The sequence below is a fragment of the Chrysochloris asiatica genome, unplaced genomic scaffold (assembly GCF_000296735.1).
Source record: "Chrysochloris asiatica unplaced genomic scaffold, ChrAsi1.0 scaffold00209, whole genome shotgun sequence".
Classification (NCBI taxonomy): Eukaryota; Metazoa; Chordata; class Mammalia; order Afrosoricida; family Chrysochloridae; genus Chrysochloris; species Chrysochloris asiatica.
Genome location: NW_006408727.1, coordinates 1,608,365 through 1,626,369, shown reverse-complemented (window position 1 = coordinate 1,626,369; position 18,005 = coordinate 1,608,365). Strand labels below are relative to the sequence as shown.

Genomic DNA, 18,005 nt, shown 5'->3' with positions numbered 1-18,005 from the left:
GGAACCGACTCATAGCGACCCTGTACAGGGTTTCCGAGGCAGTAAATCTTTATGGGAGCAGAAAGCCTCATCTTTCTCCTGCGGAACAGCTGGTAGTTTTGAACTGCTGACCTTAAGGTTCGCAGCCCGATTCGTAACCACTACGCTACCAGAGTTCCTTATTCTAGACATAGTAAACAAAATAAATGATCCCCTGTTCATCAAGTATGCAGGCAAAAACAATAAAAAATATTTTTTAGGAAAGAAAGCATGTTTATATAAAGTGCAAACATCTGTTGAAAACTATTCATCAGGTAATACTAGAGCAAACCAAATAACTAGATCTTTGTGAAATTTTCAGGAAAGGTTTCTTAGATGGGGTCGCACGGGTTTTCAGAAATCAGATTTGGTAGACAGGCTATTCCATTAAAGGAAACTAAAGGATAGAAAGGCTCAGGGTAGAAGCAAGTAAGTCATGTTCTACAAGTCCACACCCCGGTGTAATAGAACTGGATGATTGTTAGCCAAGGGCGGAGGAGGCAATAGGCAGAGAGCTGCAAACAAGCCAAGTAGTTCAAATTGACAGTTGAAGAGAAAGGAGAGTGATCAAAACAAGTCAATTACGTTTTTTTTTTTTTTTTGTAACGAGTAGTGAGACAGATCTTTGTATTTATACATCTCTCAGTATTCTTCAGTATCTGTGAACAGATTAAGTACCTTTAATACCCAATTTAAAACAAAATGTCAACATACTCTGAACAAGCTTCGCTGAAGAAAACGATCCAAATACAAAATGAGTGTCCCTTCAGTGAAAGCCTACGAAGAGCTATTTTCTAAGGATTCCATGCCAGTGTGTAGTAAACTTTGAGTCGGGAAAACTATGTTCCAATCGATGAGACATTATCTCATCGATAAAGTGCTTAGCAGAGTGGCCTGTTGTAAACACTCAACAAAGGATGGTTATTATTTGATCTTATTAGGCCTCTTAACCGTTTGGTTTTTGGTTTTCTCACTTTCAAAGGAAGAAACGGGTCACAGATTGTCTTTAAGGCTTGTGACAGCCCTGACCATCCCGTTTCAAGTAGGTATCGAATAGGTATTTGCTGAACAAAGTGAACTGTCCATCCAACCGGGCTCAGCGTCCAACGCAAAACTGGCCAGGAGTGGGAGCAGGACTGGCCCGCGGGTACCACACGACGCAGTTTGGAAATGAACACACGCCTCTCCTCCAAGACTAGGGAGGAGCAGGCGGGGCTGAATCCTCATTCGTGTCTACAGCCCCACCCTCGGTCAAGTCCGCACACATTCTTTCCACTCCGGCCCTACTAAGGGGGCGGAATCACCTTGGAGGGCGGGCCTTGTCCCACCCTCGCCCACCACGCCCTTTCCGGCAGTAGCCACGCCCCCACACGCGCCCCACCCCACCATTATGACCCCGCCCAGTCGTAAGCTCGGTGCTCGGTTCTCTCAGCACCCGCCCGCAGCGGCGTCCATCCGCGACGCTCTGAGGTCACCTACGGGGCCGGTCCGCAGGGGGCGGAGGGACGGAGGGAAGATGGCGGCGGAGGCCGGATATTGGCGCCGCCTCCCCCAATCCGGGAGCCGGCGCAGATGAGGCGGCTCGGCTGGGGCCAGCGGCGCTTCGGAACTCGAGCTGGGGGGACCCTGGCGGTGGGGCCTGGCCCTGCTATATGCCGGCGCCTCGGTTAGAGTGAGCGACGGTGGCGGCGGCGACGCCTCTTTTCTCCGGCGCTCTCCCTGTCGCTGAGTCCGAGCGGGTGGCGGGGATGGAGGACGTTAACTCCAACGTGAACGCGGACCAGGAGGTGCGGAAGCTGCAGGAGCTGGTGAAGAAGCTGGAGAAGCAGAATGAACAGCTGAGGAGCCGCTCGGGGGCCGTGCAGAGCGCCGGCCCGCTAGGGCCCGGCAGCCCGGCTCGGGCCGGCGCGTCTACTCCCTCCTCCGGCACGGCGTCCCCTCGGGGCTTCCCCTTGGGCCTCAATGCCAAGTCGGGCTGCGGGGCCGGCTCGGGCCCGAGGCGGACGTATAGCGAGGAGCTGCGGGACGCCACCTCCCTGCTGGCGGCGGGCGAGGGCGGCTTGCTGGACGAAGTGGAGCCGCTGCGGCCCGAGGAGCTGGAGCGCTTGTCGGGCTGGGAGGAGGAGGAGGAGAGCTGGTGAGTGCGGGGCGCCGGGCTGATCAGGCGGGGCGGGGCGGGGACGGGCCCGGGGCGGAGAGCGCCCTCCGAGGGGCTCCAGCTGGAACGCCTCGCTTTGTGTGGTGGGCTCCGCTCTCTGGCGGGGACCCTGGGTCGCGCTTTGGCTGCGGGAAGATCAGCTGAAGGTGGGGCTTTGAGGCGTGGGCAAGGGAAAGGGCTGTGGATTTTTCGGGGTACTGGAGCCCGCTGGGGGTCCGTGGGTTGTCATAGCCGGAGAAGGGCTCGTGCTTTGTGTGAAAGACCCGTTTTCTGCTGGTGGCCTCGGAATTTGGGATGTCAGGGAGGGGTCGCCTTGAGGCCCTACCAGGCGCAGAAACAGCCCAGAGCCGGCTGTGTTGGTCTATGCTGTGGACCAGTGTGAGGTGGATACATTTCTGGCGGAGATGGGGAGACCGTGTGAATCAGCACTCCCCCGCGGGCAGTGGGGTAAAGCTTGCTTTGTGTGAAGAGGGCAGAAGAAGGTGCCGCTTTGTGTGAAGAGCAAGGAGGGAGTAAGAGCCCTAGCAGTTTTTCTTTCTTTCTTCAACAAGAATTGGCTTTGGGAATTTTTCGGAGCGGTGATGTGACAGTTAACTGTCTCATCCATCTTTCCTATCCATGCTATCCTAGAAGCAGAGAAAAAGAGTTCTGATTTAAAATCTAAACCAAAGCTATATCACCATAAGCCACTTTTGATGAACTTGTAGCCCACGCCGTAATACCACTTCCCTATTTAGGCGATGGGAGACCCTTTCCACCATATTTTATTGCAGTCAAATAAAGATACCCATGGGAAATTTTCTTTCTCTTAATTTATCCCTTTTTAAAGTTTTAATTTTTAACTTATCTCTATTCTTCGTTGAAATAAAAACCTCTGACTTCGTGACAATGAAATCCTTCATAGACTCTTTGGTATTGCAGGGCTCAAACTTTGCGGAGCACTGAGGTGGGTCTAAGTATTGATCCCTTTCTGTAAGGTAGTTATGGTTTTGTCCCAAACTCAGTTTTATTCCGTTAAATTAGTACACATACAGAGGGTCTTTAAATATGTTCATGAAGAGTGGAATTACAAGATAGTGGAACTTTTCCATGAAACTTTTGAAAACCTCTCATACAATGAATTGACAAAAGAGTGATAGCAACTCAAAGTACTAAGGGTAAGTGGGAAAACAATAATCCAGCGGTGGTGATTCTTAATCTCTAAGTGGTAGTGCTTTTTCATAAATTTATTTGTTGAGCTCCTAGGAAACTAATATCCTAGAGAACATACTTACCAAACAGTGTCTTTCTTACATTAGTGACTTCATACTTCTTTCCCATTTTGTTTTGTTTTTGATCAAGCTCCATGGTAAGAAATACATTTTATATCACAATTTAGTACACACAGTATAATTGAAACAAAAGTTTCACAAAAATATAGTTACTTTTAGTACATGTGGTGAACTGATACTTTCTAATCTGTTTTGTTTCATTAGAGTTTCTGAAACTGTAAATCTTTACAGTAACAGAAAATCTCATGGCTGGTAGATTCCAGGTGCTGACTTTGGGTTAGCAGCCCAATGTCCACTGCAGCACCACAACTCCTTAATCCACAGTGGTTGGGGCAAACGTATCCTGAGGGTAGGAGAGAGAGAAAAGGGCATTTTTATACTCTGACAAATGCAAGAGGAGAATAGAGTTGTTTGTATAACTCCCAATTCAGATGATTTGAATGACAGAGGTACCCTTGAATATGTGACACCAAACTTTTTTTGCCAAGTGACACAAAATATTATTAGAACTGACAATGATAGTGACATTTTTTCATATTAATATGAAATCATGTCCTTTCAAAGGAATCCTAGATGTGCATACACTTTAAAAAAGAACTCAGAATCCTCTAAATGTTATCACATGCCTTTTCCAAGTGATGATAATGATGCTCTTAATAATGAGGATTTGCTGCACTCATCAGCCCATTTTAGATTAGGTATTATTAGAACACATTGACTCCACTAGGAGAAGCTGGTGATGTTTTTGGCTGCTATGGTTTCTAAGCATAGAGTTTGTTCAGATAAAGCAAGTCATCTTAGATAGCCATCACAAGTTTTTTGTTTGTTTTGTTTTTGATTCCTGATTACTACTTTGATTCTAGCTTCCTATCTTGAATTATAGGTGAGGTGCCCTATACTTTCTTCTGGAGTCCTGGTGTGGTGCTATGGGTTAATCCGCCAGACTGCAAAGCTATTTGAACTGCAAGGTCGGTGGTTCAAGCTCACCAGCTGCTCCTCGGAAACCATATACAGGGTCGCTATGGGTCAGAACTGACTCGACAGCACTTAACAACAACAATACTTTTTTTTTTGAGCCCTGTTGTGCTTCTGTAGGATAAGGACTGGACTGGTAACCACAAGGTCAGCAGTTCAAACTCACTAGCTGCTTCAGAAACCCTTATACAGGGTTGCTATAAGTTGGAACCAACCAGACAGCACACAACATCATTTTTCTTAAAAGTTTTGTGTGAGTTGAATTTTTATGTATCATATTTGCCTTGGAGTATGTATTTGGGCATAAATAGGAGGGAGAATAACTTTTCATCAAGTCAATTCTTACTCATAGTTACCCTGTATAGGGCTTCTATATAGGCTATAAGTCTTTATGGGAGCAGAAAGTCTCATCCTGCTCCTGAAGAACGGAAGGTGGGTTTGAACTTATCCTACATCGCCACTCTAGGAGGGGGATGGGTTGCTGCAGTAATAAGGGGAGGAAGGTTCATAGGTTCAAAACTTTTTTCCTTTAGAAAATTTAATGTCTACTCTTTTGTATATCTTCTACTCATGGTACCTTTTTAAATCTGCCAAAATTTATAGCAACATTTGTGGGCCATCAAAAATTAGCCTGCTATATTTGGTCATTTAATAAACTCACTCCTTATGAATTGGAACTGACTCAACAGTACTTACCAACAATAACGTGATGACTAGAACTGTGGTGGCTCTGGCTTTGGCAGGGCCAGACCAAAGGATTTCTAGGGCCTCATACAACCTAACCACCTGGAAGTTCCCCAACTCTGTTGCTGTTGTTAGTGCCATTGAGTCGGTTCAGTGACCCTGTACAGGGTTTCCGAGGCTGTAAATCTTTACGGGAGCAGAAAGCCTCATCTTTCTCCCCTGGAGCCGCTGGTAGTTTCTAACTGCTGACCTTAAGGTTCACAGCCCGATTAATAACCACTACGCTATCAGAGCTCCTTACACACATGTATAGTTGAAACAAAACTATAGTTACTTTTAGTACATGTATGCTGATGTTTTCTGTTCTGTTTCATTAGGGGAAAAAATGTTGGTTACAACCCACTAACTGATATGATTAGTGGGTTGCAAGTCTCAGTTTGAAAATACTGTTCTGGAGCGACACAGAAAAGTTTAGAGATAGAAACTAACATTTATTGTGAATCATAGCATGTCAGGCGATGCTAAGCAGCTTATAAACATTTTTGCATTCAGTTGCATTCAATTTTTATTATCTCTTTAAGAGGTAAAGAGCTGCTCCTCGGAAACCCTATACAGGGTTGCTATTGGTTGTAACCAACTCGACACTTTACAACAACAACAAGAGGTAAAGAGGTAAGGTAATCTTATAGGTAAGGAAGTGTCAAATACCACAGTAAATGATCGCATTAGATGTGAATCCAGGTCTTTCTGATTAATCCAAAGTCTGTGCTGTTACCATTGTGTTTTGCTTTTTCCAAGTACAACCCTTTTCTGCATGAGTAGCCCCTTTAAATATTTGAAGACTGCTCTCATAAGGCCTCTCACACACTCTGAGCATTCTCCTGTCATCTGTTTATAGCTAATAATCCCGTTTGTTTTGAGTATTCTGTATGTAATGTAAGCCTTTGATCTTTTGACCTTTGTGGTCATTTTTCTCTTACAGAATTGCAGTTGCTCATTGTTATTAAATATGAACCTAGAACTGCATTCAGTATTTTAGAAACTACTTGATCAGACCATGCTGGACTTACCTTGCTTGAGTTAAATGCTATTTTTTAAACCAAATATTTAATAAACATTTTTAGTTTGTTAATATATATGAACTAGTAGTGTCAGCTAAGGAGCTCTAATAATGTAGTGGTTACAAGTTAGGCTGCTAATCTCATGGTCAACAGTTCAAAACTACCAGCAGTTTCATTGGAGAAAGATGAAGTTTTCTCTGCTCCCTTCAAGATTTACAGTCTTGGAAACCCTATGCGGAGTTGCTGAGTCAGATCCGACTCTATAGCACATAACCATCACCACCACCTACTAAGTGTCTACTAAGAGGTCCTGGTGTGATGTTACAGAATAAGCACTGGACTGCTAACCACAAGATTGGTGGTTCAAATCCACCAGCTGCTTCTTGGAAACCCTATATAGGGCCGTTATGAGTTGGAGCTGACTCTACAGCACTTAACACCAACAACTGTTGTCAACTAATATACCCGTATCATTAATATATACATTGTTAAATTGAGTCCCCCGAATCTTGTTTTTCTTAAATTATTTTTAGCTAAAGTATTAAGACGGAGTCCTAGTGTGGTGCTGTGGGTTAATACACCAGACTGCAAAACTGTTCCAACTGCAAGGTCGATGGTTCAAGCTCATCAGCTGCTCCTTGGAAACCCTATACAGGGTCGCTTTTTTTTTTTTATAAAGTATTAGACTTTTAAATTTCATTTTGCTAGAGTCGGAACCGACGCCACAGTACATAACAAAAACAAGAAGTCTTGATTTGGACTCCTGGTATGGCATTGTAGGATAAGCACTGGACTGTGAACCACAAGGTCAGCAGTTCAAACCCGCCAGATGCTTTTCAGAAACCCTCTACATTGTCACTGTGAGTTGGAAGCGACTCAACAGCACACAACAACAAGTTTTAATTTAGGCATTGAACATTATTCTGTCTGATTTTTTGTGGCAGGGGGTCATCTTCATACCTCATAGTAATTCATGCCTATTAGGTAACTCAAGCTGTGATAAAAGTATTAAATTACAGTCAAGAATGTGAAGTGTACAACTTGACTAGACTCCCTCCAGGTTAACATCAATCCATTAATACACATGGGGTTGTCTGATAGCTATTAATTCGAGCTACTCCTAGAAGACTGAGAGAACACTTTGATAATATAGTTATGATGAAAGAGTCTGTGAATGCTTGCTGTTATTGAGCTACACTGTGCTATGCCCACTATGTTCTTACCTGTGGTCAAGCAAACCTATCAAAATAAATATTGTAAATTTGACTTGACTTATACATGGTAAATGCTCTAGCTTTAAGTAATCAACTTGTACCTTTTCTAACTTTCTGTTTAATCAGAATTTGAATTTTACAAGAGTTGAGTTTGGTCTGGGATTTCTAAATCAGCTGCTGTCACGTCTCCAGCTTATGGCAACCCCATGGATGTCAGAGTAGAACTGTACTCTGCAGGGTTTGAAAGGCTTGGGTTTTGGGCTATTTCTAGGTACTAGTATATTATTTTACTTCTCCTGATCCTGGATTTTAACCCTGCCCTTGTTTTCCATGAGATTTTAGATTGATAAGAACTATGATAAAAATTTCTATTTGGGAAGGGTAGACCTGAACCCATTTCCAGCTACTGTATGTCAGTTAGCCTCATTTGAATTTCTGTTTTCTTTGAATGATGTTTGTTTTGCTCTCTGCATTTGAATTATTTGCAGAACAACATCAACTAAAAAAGAAATGAGAATTTCTGCTTATTTCTGTCATCTGGTATTATGCATATTTTGTTCCAGATTTTTTTAGGACTGTCATTTCTTTGTATTCCTCTTAGGGTGAATTAAAATTTTTTTTTTAATTGAGAAATAATTAACATGTTAGAAGCTTTACCCCATTACAGTACAATTCTTTAGATTTTAATAGTTAATAGAATTGGGTAACTATTACCATAATTTCAGTATATTTTTATCACCTGAAAAAGGCACACTACCCCATTAGTAGTCCCTCCTCAGTGCTCCTGCCCCCAAGTTCCACTGATCTACTCTCTGTCTGTGAAATAGCCTATTCCAGTTATTTCATATCAGTAGAATCCTCTGTGGCCTTTCCCATCTGTCTTTATTCACTTGGCATAATGTTTTCAAGATTATTCATGTTGCAGCATGTATCAGTTCTTTATTCCTTTTTTTGTCTGAATAAAATTATAATGTATGGCTATACATCATTTGCTTACCCATTCTTCATTTGGGTTGTTTCTACTTTTGGGCTATTATCAATAATGCTCTTTGAACATTTATTTTAAGTTTCTGTGCCAGCCTGTTGTCAATTCTCTTGGCTATGTACTTAGTGGAATTGCTAGGTTGACTTCTTGAGAAACTACTATACTGTTTATCAAAATTGCAGTACCATTTAACATTCCCACCAGCATAAGGTTCCAGTTTCTTCATCCTTGCCAATAGAAAGTTAGAAAAGTAAAAGCCAGAGAATTCACCCACAATGTATAAATCAAATCAAATTAATGGCAATTTTTACTTGTTATTGAGTGTATTCTTGGCTATTGCCATCCAAATGAATCTAAAGTAGTATTATGGCTTTGATTTGCATTTCCCAAATAGCTAACGAATGGAGCCCTAGTGATACTGTGAGTTAGGGGTTGGGCTGCTAACTACAAAGTTGATAGTTCAAACCCACCAACTCCTCCTTGGGAGAACAGTGAGGCTGTCTGCTATAAAGTTTTAGTCTCGGAAATTCTACGTAGGGTTGCTCTGAGTTGGAATTGGTTCAATGGTAGTGGGGTAATGCCTAATGAGATGGAGCATCTTTTCATGTGCTCACTGGTCATTTTTATATCTTCTTTGGAGAAATGTCTATTCAAATAATTTGCCCATTATCAATTGGACTAATTGTCTATTTACATTATTATTTAGTAAGAGTTCTTTATATTTTCAGGGTACTAGTTAGTTCTTCATCAGATATGTGATTTATAAATATTTTGCTCCCTTCTCTGGGTTATCTTTTTCACTTTCTTGGTGGTGCCCTTTGAAGTTGTTGTTGTTGTTGTTGTTATGTGCCGTGGAGTCGGAACCGACTCATAGCGACCCTGTCCAGGGTTTCCGAGGGTGTAAATCTTTACGGGAGTAGAAAGCCTCATCTTTCTCCCGCGGAGCAGCTGGTAGTTTCAAACTGCTGACCTTGCGGTTCACAGCCCGAGTCGTAACCACTGCGCTACCAGAGCTCCTTGTCCTTTGAAGTACAAAGTTTTAAATTTGGATGAAACCCAATCTGTTTATGCTTTTGTTGCTTGTGTTTTTGTTGTCATGGGTGAGAAACCATTACTTAATCCAGAGTTATGCAAATTTACTTATTATCTTTTCTCCCAATTGTGTGTGTTAGGTGCCGTCAAGTTCATTCAGACTCATAGTCATGCATTTTACAACAGAACAAAACACTGCCCAGTCCTGCGCCATCCTCATAATCATTGCTACACTTGAGTCCATTGCTGTTGTGTGCCAATCCATCTCATTGGGGGTCTTCCTCTTTTTCGCTGACCCTCCACTTTACCAAGCATGATGTCCATCTCCAGGAGGGACTGGTCCCTCCTGACAACATGTCCAAAGTATGAGAGACAAAGTCTAGCCTTCCTTGCTTCTAAGGAGCATTCTGGTAGTACTACGTCCAACATAGATTTGTTTGTTCTGATAGTCCGTGGTACTTTCAGTATTCTTCTCTAATGCCATAACGCAAATGCATCAATTCTTTTACAGTCTTCCTTATTCACTGTCGAACCTTCACATGCATATGGTACTGGTGGTGCTGGTGGTTATGTGCCTTGGAGTCGGTTCCGACTTATAGCGACCCTGTACAGGGTTTCCGAGACTGTAAATCTTTACGGGAGCAGAAAGCCTCATCGATCTCTGGCAGAACAGCTGGTAGTTTCAAACTGCTTACTCTGAGGTTAGCAGCCTGATACGTAACCACTACGCTACCAGAGCTCGAGGCGATTGAAAACACCATAGCTTGGGTCATGCACACCTTAACCCTCACATTGACATCTTTGTTCTCTGAAGAGCTCTTGTGCAGAAGATTTGCCTAATGCAATATATTATTTGATTTCTTGACTGCTCCTTCCTCTAGTGTTGATTGTGGATCCAAATGAAATTAAGTCTTTGAAAATTGCAATCTTTTTTCAGTTTATCATTATGTTATTTATTGGTGTAGTTGTGAGGAGTTTTGTTTTTTTTTACACTGAGGTGCAGTCAATACTGATGACTTTAGTTTTTGATCTTCATCAGTAAGTATTTTAAGTCCTCTTTGCAACAAGCAAGGTTGTGTCATCTTTATATCGCAGGTTGTTCATGAGTCTTCCTCCAGTCCTGATACTACGTTCTTCATATAATCAGCTTCTCGGATTCTTCAAAGAGTTTTATAATTTTAACTATTTTTAGGTCTTTGATCTGTTTTGAGTTCTTGTCTTATATTATGTAGAATAAGGTATCCAACTTCATTCTTTTTGCGTGTGGATAGATATCCAGTTGTGCCAGCACCATTTGTTGAAAAGAGATTTCTTTCCCTACTGAAAGTGGGAAAGTGTCTTGTCACACTTGACAAAAACCAGATGACCTTAAGTGTATGGGTCTATTTGTTGTTGTTATGTGCCGTGGAGTTGGTTCCGACTTACAGCGACCCTGTACAGGGTTTCTGAGGGTGTAAATCTTTACGGGAACAGAAAGCCTCATCTTTCTGCCATGGAACAGCTGGTAGTTTTGAACTGACTTTGTGGTTTGCAGCCCGATTCATAACCATTATGCTGGGTCTATTTAGGGACTCACAATTCTATTCCATTGGTCTATATATATCTGTCCTTATAACAGGAAGACCTGTGTATGAGGCAATTATTCTTTTTGGGTGTCTATGAGGGGGCTTCAAAAAGTTTGTGAGAAAATTTCCATGATCTTATCATTCCATTTTCCCATGAAAAGTCCCCTCATGTATGTATTGAAAATCGACTCAGTGGCACACAACAAGATGACATACTACACAGCCTTGATTACTCTAGGTTTCCTTTTCAAGACTGTTTTGACTGTTTTGAGTTTCTTGCGTTTTCATACGAATTTTAGGAGCATTGAGTCATTTTCGGCAAAAATATTCCCTAGCTGTGATTTTTGCTGTAAGGGATTGTGATCTGTAGAATCAATTTGCGTAGTATTTCTAACTTAACAGTTTTGAATCTGTTTGTTGTTGTTAAGTGCAGTAGAGTCAGTTCTGACTCATAGCAACCCTGTATAGGGTTTCTGAGAAGTGGCTGGCGAGTTTAAATCGCTAATCTTACAGTTAGCAGTTTATAGCTTATTCTGCAAATCTTGTACTTCTTTTGTTTGTGAAAAAATTCCATTACCTTTTAATTCCGTTTTTCTAGAAGCTTTTTTGTTGCTCTCTCATATAATTTAGTGACAGTGATTATATTCTTCATGTTGTACAACTATTATCACTATCTTTTTCCAAATTATTTTACCACCATTAGCATAAACTCAATGTCCCTTAAGCAAAAACTCCTGTTTTCCACCTCCCTCCCAGCCCTGTTAAAAATCTTTTTCTATATATTTGCTTATTTCATATGTGTGATCATGCACAATGCTTCAGGAGTTAATTTCTCTTTATGATAGAGTAATATTACATTGTATGTATATATCACATTTTGTTTACCCATTCATCTTTAATGGACATTTCATTGGCTTCCAACTTCTGCTATTATGAAAAGTGCTGCCGTGAACATTGATGTAAAGACATCTGTTGGCATTCATATCTTCACTTCTTATGGGTGTGTCTATATACCTAGGACTGGGATTGCTGGATCATAGCCGTTATGAGTTGGGCTGCTAACCTGAAGTTCAGCAGTTCAAAACTACCAGCCATTCTGCAGGAGAAAGATGAGGCTTTCTGTTCCTATAAAGACATACAGCCTTGGAAACCCTATGCAGGGTTTCTGTGAGTCAGAACTGACTCCACAGCACACAACCACCACCATCATGTTAATTCTATGTTTAACTGGTTGAGGAACCACAAACAGTTTTCCATAGTGGCTGCAACATTTTATGTTACCACAGCAATGGGAAGAGGATTACGGCTTTTCCACAACCTAGCCAATAGCGGTGGCTTGCCCTTTTTGTGATCATTGCTATTCTAATAGGATGTGATGGTATCTCATTTTGGTTTGAGTCCTGGTGTGGCATTTAGGATAAGCACTCGACTACAAGGTCAGTTTGAACTGCAAGGTTGGTGATCTGAACACACCAGCCACTCCTCTGAAACCCTATACAGGGTCGCTGTGAATCAGTTCTGACTTGAGAGCAATTAACACAACACTGACTAATGGAAGTCTTGGCATGAAGCTGTGGGGTATAGTGCTGGACCACAAGAATCGGTTTGAACCACAGGGTCAGCAACTTAATTGCCCCAGCTCCAGCCTCTCCTGCTACTTGGAAATCTATTCCACGCCACTTAATAACAACATGGGCTAATGAGGAGTCCTGGTGTGGTGCTGTAGGATAAGCACTTAACAACAATGCTAATGAAAGGATCCCTGGTGGCATTGTGGGTTAGGCATTGGGCTGCTTACTGTCCTATGTAGGGTTCTATCTATTCGACAGCAGTGGGCTAATGTCAGATGAAGACCCTGTTGAAAGCACTCAGCTGCTTCTTGGAAGGTTGGCAGTATGAACTCACCAGCCACTCCTCAGGAGGAAGACATGGCAGTGTGCTTCCATAGAGATTACAGGGTTGCTGTGAATCACTTACTCATTCCATTCCAGTTTCATTTTACTGTTCAAACTTTCATACTATTTTGAAGCAACTTCTATCCTGGGTTGAGAAGGTTCAGTGTGCAGGGATCTTGGGGTCCAAAGAAATGTGCTCCGCTCCTGCACCTTCTTGATGGTAGTGAGATCCCCCCACTCCTGCTTTGAGCTGGTTCATTGTATCCCCAGGCTATCAGGTTTTTATCATTACAGTTAACTCTGCTAATATCCACAGCTGAATCTTGTCATCATCCTATTAGTATCTTCTCCCACTGTCTCTTACCCAGACACAGCAGGGCAGAAACATTGTTTGGTGGGAGTTATAGACAACGTCTAGAAGAGACATTAGATAATTCACTATACCACACTGGTGTGGCGCCATACGATAAGCACTCGACCTCAAGGTCGGGTAAACTGCAAGGCCAGCGGTTCAAACTCACCAGCTGCTCAGACACGCCGCTATACAGGGTTGCTATAAGTCTGAACCGACTCAACAGCACTTAACAAACAAAACAAACAAGCACCACAATACCAGTTTTACATACCCTTCAATTAAAATTAGAATTCTCTAATATCATCACATGTGCCCTGAATAGTTACAGACTATTATTTTTAAATTGGTATGCACATCTGTGTTTGGGATTTTATGTTCAGCTTTGAACTCTGAGGTGAAATGGCCGCTTACAATATTTCCATTACTTCAGATCCTCAGCCATTTTGGTGTGGTGTAATGGTGCAGTCCTTCTCATTTCTCCCTCAGCCTTTTTAGGAATTACATTCTTGAAGTAAATCAGGAATTTCTTCGGTGGGAATATTATTCAACCATAAAGAAAAGGAAAGTTCTGGTACTTGTTATGACATGGATGAATCTTGAAAACTTTGTGCTGAGTCAAACTGGAAAAAAATGGACTAATGTATAATTTTACTTATATGAAATGTCTAGAATGTTGTTGTTGTTGTAAGTACTCTTGAGCCAGTTTCAACTCATAGTGACCCTGTAGAGGGCTTTCAAGGAGTAGCTGATGGGATTGAACTGCCAGCCTTATGGTTAGCAGCACTGTGCTTGTCCTACAGTGCCATACCAAGACTTCATGTCTAGAATAGACAAATGTTTGTTAGTGGTTACCAGTGTGATGCTGCGGGATAATGCGCTGGTCTGCAAGGTTGGTTTGAGTTACAAGGTTGTCAGTTCAAACTCACCAGTCACTCCTTTGAGACCTTATATAGGATTGCCATGAGTTGGAACCCACTAGAGGCACTTAACAACAAAGGGAATAGGGGTGGGAGTTACTGCTTAAGTGGTGCTGTTTTGGTTTGTTGTTGTTAAGTGCAGTCACGTCAGTTCTGACTCATAGCGACTCTACAGTTTCTGAGGAGCAGCTAGTAGGTTTGAATTTCTGACCTTGCAGTTAGCAGTCCAGTGCTTATCCTACAGTGCCACAGCAGGATTCTGTTTCAGTTTGAGGTGATGAAAAACATTCGCAAGTGGATACTGGTGATGGTGAATGGGAATCGACACTGAATTGGTTAAAATGACAGTTTTTGTTTTATATATTAAAATGTTAAAAAGAAAAAAAATACAACATCGCAGGCAGGAGAACCATGACTTGCAGATGACTTGGAGATATTATTGATAACTATCAGATATTTTTTGTGTTCTGAATAAAAATCCAACTTTACATTTTCAATGGTAAAAGTTGTAGAAGTGAAAGGGAACCCAAGATTTCCCACGTGTAGGCTTCCTGTCTGGCAAGCTGTGTAATGGCAGAATCTGAACCATTGTAATCCTGTTTCCTTCTTTAAAAAATGGGGATGGAAACACCATAGCTTCTAGAATTCCTTTGTGGATTAAATGAGATAATGATTGCAAAAATAAATAAATAAAATGAAGAAAAGAATTTCTAAGGTCATAAGAGAGGACTTCAAAAAGTTTGTGGAAAAATGGAATGAAAAGATTAATGGAATTTTTCCACAAACGTTTTGAAGACCTCTTGCTGGCACATGTGGTTAAACATGTGATTATTAGCTGAAGAAGGAGCTCTGGTAGCATAGTGGTTATGAGTCGGGCTGCAAACCACAAGGTCAGCAGTTTGAAACTACCAGCTTTTCCACGGGAGAAAGATGAGGCTTTCTGCTCCTGTAAAGATTTACAGCCCCAGAAACCCTGTACAGGGTTGCTATGAGTCGGAACCGACTCCACGGCACATAACTACCATTAGTCGAAAAAGGAGCTCTGGTAGCGTAGTGGTTATGAATCGGGCTGCTAACCTCAGGGTCAGCAGTTCGAAACTACCAGCTGTTCCGCGGGAGAAAGATGAGGCTTTCTGCTCCCATAAAGATGTACAGCCTTGGAAACCCTGTACAGGGTTGCTATGAGTTGGAACCGACTCCACAGCACATAATAACAACAATAACAACTAGCTGAAAGACTGGCAGTTCAAACCCATTTAGTGATGGCTCAGAAGACAGGCCTGCTTTTGAAAGGTCACAGCCATAAATACTGTAGGGAGTGTACTTCTACTTTGTACACATGGGGTCACTGTGAGTTGGTATCAACTTAATGGCAGTCAACAGAAAACTTTGTGCAGGATGATTTCAGCAGATACCTAAATAAGTTAAGGTGATTCTGGATCACTATTATTTATATATTGACTGGTTGGCCTGTAATCAAGTCCCATAAGATCATTCTTGTTTTTATGTTTACAAATTAACAATTTTAGTTAAATTTAGTTTCAGTTATGTATTAGCTTATAAATGTACTTGTAACTATAGTTAAATGTTCTTGTAATCATACGCACCCCCCAATTTTTGTAAAAAAAAAATTTTTCAGTAAATTCTCACTTTTATTAAATTTACCTAAAATGGGCATACATTTACTTTAGAAAAGAAACAGTCTTGAGTCTCAAAGTAATGGTTCTTATTAGAATTCATGAATGGCAATGCCCTCATTTTACAGAATGAATTGTTGTATAGAGTTTCCAAAGAGTGGATGGTGGGTTTGAATCACCAACCTGTTGGTTAGCATTCTAGTGCTTATCCTATAGCCCCACCCAAGGACTCATGTAATCCATATGTATATGAAGCATTATTTACTATTTAAAGTAATCTTAGTAGTCTTTGTTGAGAGGATTAGGTACTGACTGCCTTATCTATGGAAGTCTCCAAAGATTGTATCCTTATTCCCTACTGTGAATTGTATTAATTGAAAAGGAATTCACATGTGAGCATAAAAGCTTCAGATTATTTATTCTTTTATTCTGTTGCACTGTTTGTGGGTGTTTCAAACTGCATATCTGTTCATACAGACTGTGTTACATAATGTTTTTTGTTTTGTTTTTATTGTGAATTGAGTGATAGTTTACATGGGAGAACATCAGCATTACACCATCATGTCATAGCAGTGATTACAATCTCCTCCGTGCATCATCATTCAACAGTATCTGCTTCCATCCCCTCCCTCGCTTTTTTTTGGTTGGAGGGGTGTACACAGAAACACTTAGGAATATATAATAATTTAAACAACCAAAGAGCACATTCTGTAAGCTTGACTCTTGGCCATCAGTACCCAGTCCCTCTCTTTCCATGAGTCTGGAGTCATCAGTCCTCAGCTGCTCTCTGCCTCCATCTTTGGCATTACTGCTTCTATGGATAGGGTCCCGCACCCCACTTGTGCCCTTCTCCCTTGGCCATGCTTGCTTTTTATTTTTTTAAAGAGGTTAAATAACCTTTATTTTAGGGTCAGTTATGACTACAAAAGGTTACATTTGTTCTATGATCTCTATTTTTTAAAAAATCAAGATAAGCAGTAAATGTTTTATAGTTAAGTTACCATTCCATAATCCAGCTGTTTTAGGGATATCAGGTGTAAAAGGAGAAAACAACATGAAATGATTTTTAGAGGGCTATTCTGTTTTTAGAGGGCTATTCTGTGATTTTTCCTTAAAAAAAAAAAAAAAGTGTATGAAAAGTGTTGCAGGGAGGGGCTTACAAGAAACTGAAAATCTAGCTAGTGCTCACAGGTGAAGACCCTTTCATTTCTCTTTCACTAATTTTTGCATCCCAATTCATGCTTCAGAGAGGCTGCCAATTCTACTCCCTAAAGCACAGATCAAAGCGCTGCCTCCCGGGACTATGTCTTGGTTTAAACAGTTGATCCTAAGGATATTACTAGTTGCCTTATCAATTTGCTTTTTTTCCCAAAAGACAGCCAAGCATCTTAACATTATTTCCCCCCTTTTACCCATTCTAACCATGTAACAATCCCTGTTTCCCAGAGTCCTGTTGTTCCAAGGTTGTGTATACATCCTTATTTACCTCTGTCCCACTTAGCCCATGCAAACCTGTCTAATTGTTTTCCTATCGGCCTTGTTCTTCCATTCCCCTCCCCAGTACCCAAACTATCCTGTGTCTGTTACCTACCCTGTGCTCTACCTTCCCCTCCCTCCCCTCACCCCACACCCTCCTATTCCGGGAACCAGCAAAGCCCCCGCTTTAGTATTGGTTCTTTTTCTTAGTCTTTTACAGTAGTGGTCCTATGCAGTATTTCTCCTTTTGTGACTGACAGATTTCACTCAACATATGTCCTCAAGTTTCATCCTAACTGTTAGGTGATAGCTTGCAGCTTCCTTGTTATTTTTCAAGGTAACATAATATTCCATTGTGTGTATGTACCACAGTTTATCCATTCTTCAGTTGATGGGCACTTTAGCTGCCTGCATCTTTTTGCTATTGTAAATAGTGCTGCTGTGAACATTGGTGTGCATATATCTACTTGTCTTATGGCTCATACTTCTTGTGGGTAAATACCAAGTAGAGGAATTGCTCCATCATAAGGTATTTCTATTTCCAGCCTTCTGAGGAAGCGCCATACTGCTTTCCAGAGATGTTGGACCATTTTGCAATCCCACCAGCAATGCAGGAGTGTCCCAATCTCTCCGCATCCTTGCCAGCATTTATTGTACTCTATTTTTTTGATCTTTGCTATTATTGCTGGTGTGAGGTGGTATCTATCTCATTGTTGTTTTGATTTGCATCTCTCTAAGGAGCTCTGGTAGCGTAGTGGTTAC

General features: G+C 41.5%; 1 protein-coding gene across 1 annotated transcript in view; it reads left to right on the top strand.

Moving 5' to 3' along the window:
* The first annotated feature begins 1,379 nt into the window (after positions 1-1,379).
* SLAIN2 (SLAIN motif family, member 2) overlaps positions 1,380-18,005 on the top strand; it is a 120,875-nt gene continuing 104,249 nt past the window's right edge. The window contains exon 1 of the mRNA XM_006872671.1: positions 1,380-2,155. Coding sequence (XP_006872733.1) covers positions 1,767-2,155 — 389 coding nt within the window. The 5' untranslated portion in view covers positions 1,380-1,766. The remainder of the gene's footprint in view (positions 2,156-18,005) is intronic.